The 9,884-nt window shown below is 43.9% G+C and overlaps 1 protein-coding gene across 1 annotated transcript in view; it reads right to left on the bottom strand.

The window, feature by feature from the left end:
- Nucleotides 1–45: 45 nt before the first annotated feature.
- The window catches only part of DLEC1 (DLEC1 cilia and flagella associated protein), a 41,289-nt gene continuing 31,450 nt past the window's right edge, over nt 46–9,884 (bottom strand). The window contains exons 31-38 of the mRNA XM_037384649.1: nt 8,801–8,923; nt 7,925–8,019; nt 7,749–7,833; nt 7,001–7,201; nt 5,962–6,123; nt 4,844–4,997; nt 4,128–4,248; nt 46–1,029 (exon numbers count right to left, since the gene is read on the bottom strand). Coding sequence (XP_037240546.1) covers nt 906–1,029; nt 4,128–4,248; nt 4,844–4,997; nt 5,962–6,123; nt 7,001–7,201; nt 7,749–7,833; nt 7,925–8,019; nt 8,801–8,923 — 1,065 coding nt within the window. The 3' untranslated portion in view covers nt 46–905. The remainder of the gene's footprint in view (nt 1,030–4,127; nt 4,249–4,843; nt 4,998–5,961; nt 6,124–7,000; nt 7,202–7,748; nt 7,834–7,924; nt 8,020–8,800; nt 8,924–9,884) is intronic.

Raw genomic sequence — 9,884 nt, 5'->3', positions numbered from 1 at the left:
GACTAAAGAGGTATTAGCATCCTCAAGGGTCTTTTTTTTTTTTTTCACACTGAGGTTCCTGTGTGTAAAATGAGTTCTCAGTGCTAGCACAAGTTTAAGCTAAAGTTAGGGAGAAGGTGGCTATCATGCATCTTTTGTTCCCCTCCAGCATGGATTGCAGCCCCCTCCTCCCCACACACACTGCCTTTAACAAAAACCTTTTATATTATGGGAGTGGCTCAGAAGTGGGAATTTCAGTGACCTTTAGCTAAAGTAATAATAAAAACATTTAAAGAGAAGTGTGAGTAAATGGGAACCATGTGGGGGGAAAAGAATTAAAAGGAAGAAGGGTTCCTCCCTCTGTAGCTAAAGGGGATGTTCTCAATACCCAAACACGATGAAACATGCAGGTTGGTCATTTTCCAAGGAGTCCAGGGAAAGTTGGCTCTTCCCCTTTTCATGTAAGGCATCGAGAAAACAGCCTGGGGAGTGCTGGCCTGTTCACTAATTCTTGCTTTTATTATGTGTCATTGTCCATTTTAATGTCAAACAAATAAACAAGGCAAAACAAAAGCCACTTTTTAAAGGTACCAGCAGGCTTAACTGTAATTTGAGGCACACCGAGTTGCAGAAGGTTTTGGCCACAGTGTTACTGTAGCTGCTTTGCAATTTTAAACCAGTTCTTTGCAGAGCCTTGATTTGTGGGTAATGGTAAGCTTACCACAGCAATAAAAGTAATAGCACAGAATGAGATTATGACTTCTCTTTGAAGTAGCATAAGCTTTTTTTCCCCTCATAACTTAAAATTCTATTCTGCTAAAATTTCAGTCCATATTAAAACACTGAAGTAGACAAAAATACAGGCTTAACTGATGGCACATGTGCATCCAACCCATTACCTTGACATTTGTCCCACGTTTTCTTGCTTAAATTAAATCCAGGTCTTCATACTTTCCATCATACGTTCCCCGTCCCCTGACCTGTAACCTGCAAGGCTTCTCTCCCAGCACTCCAGTAATGGTCACGATAGTTTCATATTCAATGTTGCTCCTAAAACACAGAGCAAAAACGATAGTTCAGTTACAGCTAGATGCAACTCTGTGTTTAAGGATGAGATTAGTGATATTGCAGAGGAGAAAGGGGAGAATGTTGCCCTAAGACATAAACTGTGCCTAGTCACAAGCACTGGTCTCTCAACGTTGAATGTTGAGTCTGCGGGTGGCAACCTGGCTTCATGGGGTCATCTCCCATGGCTACACCTTGGGTGCTTGAAAAGAATGGTCCAGCCTGTACCTGAAGTAAAGACCCTGGATTGCTAACTTCATGATTGAAAGAACAGCTTGAGTATCTTCCTACTTGTGAAATTATATTGTAGTTAAATAAATAAAATTAAACTCTGCTGGGGGCCAGTGGTTGGGAGCAAATTCCTGCACTGCCTCGACGTGAAAACGCGTCCCTGTGACAGAGTTTGCAATGGGAATGTTTCTGTCAGCTCCCTTAGGACAAGGGGCAGTCAGTGGAGTCCAGGTTGTAAGCGAACATCAAAAAGCTTACAGCAAGTGTAGTTTTGCGCTACGTGGAAGTCTTACAGCATGATTTGCCTGAGGCTAATGCTACCCAGCGCTCCTGAGGCTGTTATCTGAAGGACTTCTCTGCATCTGAGAGACAGCTGTTGTAACGGCCTGAGGCAAGAGTCTGTTCTGCCAGACAACTTTTGTTTTTCCTTTCTCGTAAAATATTCCCCTGCAGGAAGACCACTGATTTAGGGAGGTGAATTATTAAATGAAAATTACCTCACACCTTGCATATAATTATTTACTAATGCCATGCTGGTCCTGAGCTCTGCTGTGGTGGGAGTTCGTCTGGAACTGAACAGATGAGCTGGCTGCTATGCAGCAACATCTTTGCTTTCTGGTACTTCCAGGCACTTTGCGGCACGCTGATTAGCATGTATGTTGTCAGACAAAAAGAAGTGCTTTAGGCATATTCAGAAGCGCTCCAGAAAAATGTAGGCAGTCAGGAGCCTGGGGAGGTCTCTGGTCCTTGATGCTGCCCAGAGTGGGGACAGCTTTGAGCAGCTGCTCCAGGCTTTGTCCCCCTGAGGTGTCAGTAGCTCCAGGGATGGACATCTCACAGTGTGCTCCAGGGAGAGCAAAGTTACAGCAGTAACTCACGTCACCTCTAGTTTGCTTCTTGAAACTTCCCTATCAGCGCCATTCAGAGTTCACTGAAATCACCAGGATAGACTTGTCAGTCTTAAACTTTCTGCCACCATGTGATAACTTCCAAGAAAATGATTTGTAATGAAAGCTGAATTTTCTTACAGGAGTTGCATCTTCCTAATTAGAGCAAAGAAGGGCTTTGGGTCATCATAGAATGGCTTGGGTTGGAAGGGACCTTAAAGACCATCTAGTTCCCACCCCCATGCCATGAGCAGGGCACTTTCCACCAGCCCAGGCTGCTCCCAGCCCCGTCCAGCCTGGCCTTGGGCACTGCCAGGGCTGGGGCACCCACAGCTGCTCTGGGCAGCCCATGCCAATGTCTCACCACCCTCACAGTAAAGAATTTCTTCTTAATACCTAATCTAAATCTCCCCTCTTTCAGTTTAAAGCCATTCCCCCCTTGTCCTGTTGCTACAGGCCCTTGTAAAAAGCCCCTCTCCAGCTTTCCTGTCGGACCCTTTAGGTACTGGGAGGCTGCAATAAGATCTTCCTGAGCCTTTTCTTCTCCAGGCTGAACAGCCCCAGCTCTCCCAGCCTGTCTGCACAGCAGAGGGGCTCCAGCCCGCTGATCACCTTCGTGGCCTCCTCTGGACCCACTCCAACAGGTTCATGTCCTTCTTTCTTATTGCTGGGGGCTCCAGAGCTGGACGCAGCTACTCCAGGTGGGGTCTCACCAGAGCAGTGGGGGAGAACCACCTCCCTTGACCTGCTGGTCATGCTTCGTGTGATGCAGCCCAGGATGCGGTTGGCTTTCTGGGCTGCAAGTGCGATTGCTGGGTCATACCCTGGTTTTCATGCACCAGCACCCTCAAGTCCTCCTCAGGGCTACTGTGAATCCCTTCTCCACCCAGCCCTGGTATGGGGTGCAGGACCTTGCACTTGGCCTTGTGGAACTTCACCAGGTTCACTCAGGCTCACCTCTCAAGCCTGTCAAGGTCCCTCTGGACGGCATCCCTTCTCTTCCATGTGTCACCCACACCACAGCTTGGATCCGTCTGCTTACCTCTGCCATTCATAACTAATCCCTAGCCTTACAAAGGTTATGGTAAGGTGTCCAAAAACATAATTAAGAGCAAAATTATGTTTATAGGACAAAGTAAGTAATTTTCATCTGTTCTTTGCTGTTATTTGCCTGCAGGTCCTGTTATCTTTGTTGTGAAGAAAACCATTGGACTGGAGGCCACAAAAATACATTGATTTTTTTCTTTCTCATCAAAACATCAACAGGACTGTAACACTAAACCGCACCAGGCTAAGCAAGGATAAAGCAACTTGTATCACCACTGCATTAGAACATTTCTCTCTTTTTGCTTCCTCAGGAGGTAGGCTGAATGCATGTAGAGAACTAAAGGACTTTAAAAAGCTTCTTTTAGAGAGAAGGCACATAAACTATATAATGAAGGATCCCCGAGACTGACTGCAAAAGACACTGCACTTTCCTGCAGGACAAACGGATGCTTTAGTGGAATTCTGAACTACTCCAGACACTTTTCTCCCTCTGTCTAAACAAAGTGCTGAATGCATAAAGAGGTCACTGTTGTATCAGTTTCTGCACTGAATTACAGGCCTGTGATTTATCCTCCGTTGAAGACACTGCCCTAAAGATAGGGAATTTATCCAGCACTATATAGTCAGTGCATTGTGCCACCTGTTGGAACAGCATGATTTCAAGTGGGTAAATCTAAAGTCTGAAATTCTGGGTGCCAAATCCAAAATAAATCCCATCTATGGGAACAGTGTAGGGAACATTGTTATACGGGAAAAGTACCAGCTGGAAGGCCAGGACTGGGAAGTGTTAGAAGCAAAATGAGCAGCCTGATAACACAAGAACAGAGCAGGACTGCTCTTTGCTTTCAGTGACTACTCACACCGTAAGTCTGGGCTTGACAGGGAATAACAGTGAGATTTCAGTCCTGTTAACTGTACCTTGCAGTAAAGCTGATCTGCAGAATCTCTTTGGTGGGTGGGCCCCCTTCACATGCCTCCAAAATGCCATTAGTAGGGGAGACAGAAAATACTTGCAGGTCATTATTCCTTTCCTGTTCATCTGCAGGGAAAGAGGCAAATATCAAACAAAGCAACACGAGACCCTTTGTATAAGTTTGTGCAGCATATAGCACTCAAAACAACGCACCTCCTTGCTAGCCAGCTAATAAATTATCTTGCACTGTCAGAGGCTTTCTATGCATGTGGCCAGTTTCTGTTCTCATCCTCTAATCAAGGGGAGTGATTGGTGGCCTCACAGTCAAAATAATAAGGCCCTGATCTTCTTCCCTTTGAAGCCCATCTGTTGTCAGAAGCATCAAGTACAAGCTCAAACCAAACTCACAGGCTACTTCTTGTTGCCTCTTCGGATTCCATTACAAATGAGCAAAGCATATTCACTACTTGTGAGAGTTGCGATTCAATTTTTTAGTTAAATCTGGAATAACTGCTGAAATCAGCAGAGATACACTGATGTCAAAAAAAAAAAAAAAAAAAGCCCACATAAGTGAAAACACAAGCAGACCCAATATGCTTGCAGCCAACATCATCACATCATATATTTGCTATATATCGAGTGAGTGCATGCAGTCTTACTAAATAAAAACACTGAATAGGAAACTACATAGCACGGAAATTGAATTGCAAAACCAGAATACCCAGCAAAGCAGTCCAGTAACTTCTACAGCCACTCCTGTTACACAAGAAGACATGTTCAGTCTTGGTCTGTTCAACAAAGCAGGTCTTGAAATCAACCATGTTGCAAGAGAGCTCCAGAACTGGAACAGTGAGGTATGCAGTCACTGGCACCAGCTGCAAAACAGAGGAAAGGGAATGGACTAAAAAACCCCACCTTATTTTTGTAGAGCTTTAATAATATCTGCTACAGCTGGATCATTCTTAACCTCAAGCACTGAATCAAGAGTAGTTTGTGTTCTTTTGTAATAGAGTCAATTCCCCCATTCTACAGCTTTGAGTGAATTAAGTTGTTGCTTGTTTTTTGGGGTAGGTTTTCAAAACAGACACTGGTCTTAATGAAGTAACACAGAGTGAACATTCTCATTTGTTATTAGAGTTTTCTGTGGAGATGCAGACATTACAGCATCTCGTTGTCCCTTAGGACTGTATATGGCCTGCTGTGAGTCATTCAGTTTGTGCAGATTGGCCAAGATTTTTATTAAATTGACTGTAACTTAGATAGGGTGCTCAGATCTTACACTGATCAGTCCTCAGAACTACCTGGTATGAAAAAAATACAATGCCTGCAGTGTACTGGAACGGCTGAAGACTTTGAGGGAGTTTATATCTTTCCATCTGGAAGAGATCGGTCTGTAAATGTGTGTGGGCTGTGACCACACCACACGAGTTAGACAGATTCAGGAGACTTTCAAGAAGCACTCTGGTACTGCAGGAGGCAAAGCTTGGTGACTCAGTCACTGGCATTTTTGCTGAGACAGTCCTGACCCCACGTCTCAGAAGGATGTGGAGAGTCGTACTGTGATCGGGTGTTGAGTTGTATCACCCAGGCCCTCATGCTGCACAAAGAGCTCGGGTACAAGCACCAGGGTGCTGACCCAAAACTGCTCTGTCCATTTGAGAGTCACCTGGAGTCTCAATGGAGAGCTATTTCCTTCTGCAAATCTGTGGCTGTTCACTTGCTGGATGGCACAATTCACTCTAGAGGTGGCTGTATCTCAAAGGCACATTCATTCCAAGTCCAAGATGCTGACGAAGCACAGCCCTTTCTCAGGGCCCACAGATCATCTTCTGATCTTACCTGGGTAGTGCCGTTACTATGTTCAATGACCAGATTTTGATTAAATTTCAGCTTTCTCTCTCCATTATCAAACTGGAGCACTTCGAATCCAGGAAGCAGCTGGGTATCTGGCAATTGTGGATACGCAAGTAACTCCAGAGTCATGTGGAATGACACTTTCACCTGTGGGAAGAGGAATTCAGATGACCATCACATAAGAAGACACTGTGTGCAGGAAATCCAAAGTAAACATTGCTCAAAGGCCCAGGTGCACATTTTCCCACTGGGACCCAAAGGTGTCATGCCAGCAACCAAATTCCCACTGCAACAAAGCATTATAATTAAAAAAACCCCACAGCTATTTCCTATGAATCCAGTACACAGAGATGGGAGTGTAAAGGTGAACAGCTAATCTCTGAACCACAGGCGAGAAACAGTCTTTAGCAAGACAAAGGTTCCAACTCCTGAGGTTACAAATACCATATTCCCAAATCTGTCTTAAACATGTAAGCCTTCTTTCTTCCCACAGACATGGAATTGAGACATGTGTGTGTCTGTGTCAAAATGAACACTGAAAAATGAGAAGCATGCTTCAAAAATGCAACTATTACTCATTTTTTGCACCCTAGCTAATTCTTGACTCCAGAACTTGGTTTCCTTTAATGTCATTGAACGAAGCAATTTTTTCTCTGTTTGCACTGCTTGCATCTAATTTAAGGAAATGAAGGACTGCAGTCTTTGGAAATCTTTTAATTTGGCCATCATATGCATGGCTATTGACTTAGGTGAGCTCCAAAAACCACAGGGTTTTCTGCAGGAGTTTGCAATAGGTCAGAGCTGATGAGAAAAGCACATCACGGCCACTGTAGAAAAGTACTTTGTACCCACAGTACAGCAGGCAAAATTGCAGTAATTAGCATTTGCTAATATACCACTATTTCCCCTGAAATTGGGAAATTTCTGTGCTGGTTGTGTTTTTCTTGTGGTTCATCTGGGTCATGCTAACACACCAATTACTAAACTATCTATTCTGGCACAAGATTATTATTTTTGAGCCTACCAGCATGTTTTGCTGTGGATAAAGTACAAGTTGTGGTTGCTGTTCTTTTTCCTCCTTCTTGCCATGGGATGTTTTGGTGCTCTTTTTGGGATCTGTGCTAGACAGACTGAAGGGCGTAGACAGAAGTAGCCTAAAGTACAGAGGAACCTTAGCGCAATTGATGAGTTTCAAACTCTGAGTCATTACCGAATCTGTCAAAACCTGGTGGAGAAATGATTCAAAACTGGTTAGTTTTAACTCCCTTGAGAGGTTTGTACTAGTCTGTCTGGTCATTCAGCACTACTGGGGATCTGAAGGACTTTACCCCAAAGCAACCCAGTATTTTCTACTTGTGTTTTTCAAAATTTCTTGAGTTAAAAAGAAAACAAACCACAAATAACGTAATAAAATCTAAAAGACTTTTAATGTCAGGGGCCACAGAAACTAACAAGGCCACTCTAAGTTACTCATTCTGCTAGCAGACCTTTATATCCTGAAAATAAGTACTTATTTTTCTACTTACAAACTCCTCTACAAGGAAAGACACATAAAATAGGCATTGTCTGAACTGAACTTTGCTTATTCCTGGCTGGTAAGTACTTGTAGTCCTTTTGTTTTACCTGTCTTGTTACATGCAGTATAGAAAACTGCAACATAAGGCTACTGGGGATAAAGATGCATTTTAAAAATGATGTGCATACAGCTCTGAATTCTTACTGTAGCACAGCAGTACAAACCAGCCAAATACATTGGTGCATGAAATACTTACTCCTAACAGAGGATGATCTGGTACAAGATCACTTGCTGTTGAATAAAACACCATTCCTCTGTCATGATCCGTGTCTAGTTTTACCCTGAGTGTAAAGAATCAGAGCTGGTCAGAGCCCTGCCCTCCAGGCTGGTTCATTCTGCGAGTGTAGCAGCCTTCAGCGCGGTGGTACTTACAGAGCGTGCTTTACAAAAGCTTGCAAGTCTACTCGTAATGGTGGAGCTTCATAGCCATCTCTGCGATGCACTTTGTTAGGCACTGTCTTTGCAAGCTGACAACAAAATGAGAACAGAAATTATGTACAAAATGATAGCACTAAAACCTAACCCCCTGCTTTCAGCCTGAGAGGCTGTTAGTCAAAATAGGATTCTGCTTGACAACATATTGCCTGTTTTAAGACGTGGCAACATGCACGGAACAGCAAAAGCTAAGCAGTAGTTGAACTCTGAATGGCTGTGTAAATACAGACGCAGGTGTTTCTTCCTCCAGGAATCAGGAACATTAGGGATGTTTTTATTAAATGTTCTGTTATCATTCATTCATTATACCTTGTGCCTTTGCAATGATTCAAGTCAGAGAATTGCAGAGTAATTCATAAAATGCTATTCAAGCTTCACATCAGCCTGTGAGCTACACTTGCAGTTGTTGAAGAGGAAGTTTCCCAGAGGAGAGATATGCTGTCCAAATTCACACAGGAAGGTGGATGCAGAGCCAGGAACAGAACTCAGCAGTCCAGAGTCTCAGCCCCATTGTTAACCATTGTTATCAATACAACCTGATGTTGTGATAGCGTTTCAAATCCTGGGCTTTTGTCTGGGGTCTACTGCGCCAGACAATGTAAGAAGACGGTGACATTCCCACCCCAAAATGCTTCCAAGCTAAAAGACAAATGCAACAAATGAACAACCCTAGTTAAGGAAGGATGTACAAGGCAGCAGGAGCAGGACTGTTTATACAGACTGGCCAGGTACACAGTAGCCTGTACATAAATTGCAGGAAGGGAAACAATTATTTTCTAGCCATTATTAGCCTTGCTGTGATAGGGAGTTTACCTTGTCATCTAGGCTCATGAAACCCAGCACAAACCCTTCACACTGTACTTCAGTCACAGTCTCTGGGAGGATGCGTGGGGTGAAGGAGATGCCAACAGAGATGCTTCCACCTCCTGGAATCACCTGTAGTTGAATCACAACTGATTTGTAGCACAGGGAGCTGCCTAGGATTGCACAAACAACCTCAGTACTCAGCTACTAAAGCTGAGTTGCACAAGCAGCATGAAATCTGGACACGGGCTACACTCAGGCTTGCGCTAAAATGACAACATGTGACAACAAAACTGACAATTAGTTCAACTGCAAATATCACCGTAGCCACTCTTTAGCATCAACAGAGTTTAAGCACAGTCATGGGTGAACTCTGTAAGTGCACAAACATATGTAAATCCCTGTTTGTTTGTTTTTAAAAATATCCAGTTCTGCCCGCTCTTACTCACTGGCTAACTTGGATGCTTCTCCCACAGCTGACAGCACTCACAGATACAAGAAACTTTTTGAAGAGTTACAAGTGTGAATTCACAGTATTTTTACAGTTCAGTTTACTCTTGGCTATTATTTTATTTTACATGACAGCAGGGAATGTAATCAAATGCACTAGCCAGCTACAGTGGATTTTCTGGGATTTACAGGTTGAATAGATTCTGCTTTCTTTAGGTGCATTATGCATGTTATGGTTAAATCCTGCTATTGCTGCAGAAACATACGCAGGTTCTGATTAAATCCTCTTATTGCTGCAGAAAAACCTCTGCCATCTCCCTGTAGAGCCAATTCATGGCTAGCCAAGTTTGTAAGCACAGGGGCCATGTGGCGTGTACTGCTTCCAGGCCAGTGCTCTGCAGACACAAACTCCCCCATTTCATGCGATTACAGAGTGAGACGTTTGGTCTTGCTGGACCTCTGTTCAGCAGAAGCAGAGCTAGCTCAGCTCTTCCTTGCACTGTTCCCCTGCTCAGAGCGGCAAGGAGTGTAAGACAGTTATGCCTAAGGTCTAGCAGGGCCACAGCGGAGCTTAGTAAGCTCTGTCACACCCCACAACACTGCAGGGTCTGTGCATTGTGGTCACAGAGAGCTTAGCTATTCA

Source organism: Falco rusticolus, chromosome 4 (genome assembly GCF_015220075.1).
Source record: "Falco rusticolus isolate bFalRus1 chromosome 4, bFalRus1.pri, whole genome shotgun sequence".
NCBI classification, from domain to species: domain Eukaryota; kingdom Metazoa; phylum Chordata; class Aves; order Falconiformes; family Falconidae; genus Falco; species Falco rusticolus.
The sequence above is the reverse complement of the archived record's forward strand: the minus strand, read 5'-3'. Positions and strand labels throughout refer to the sequence as shown.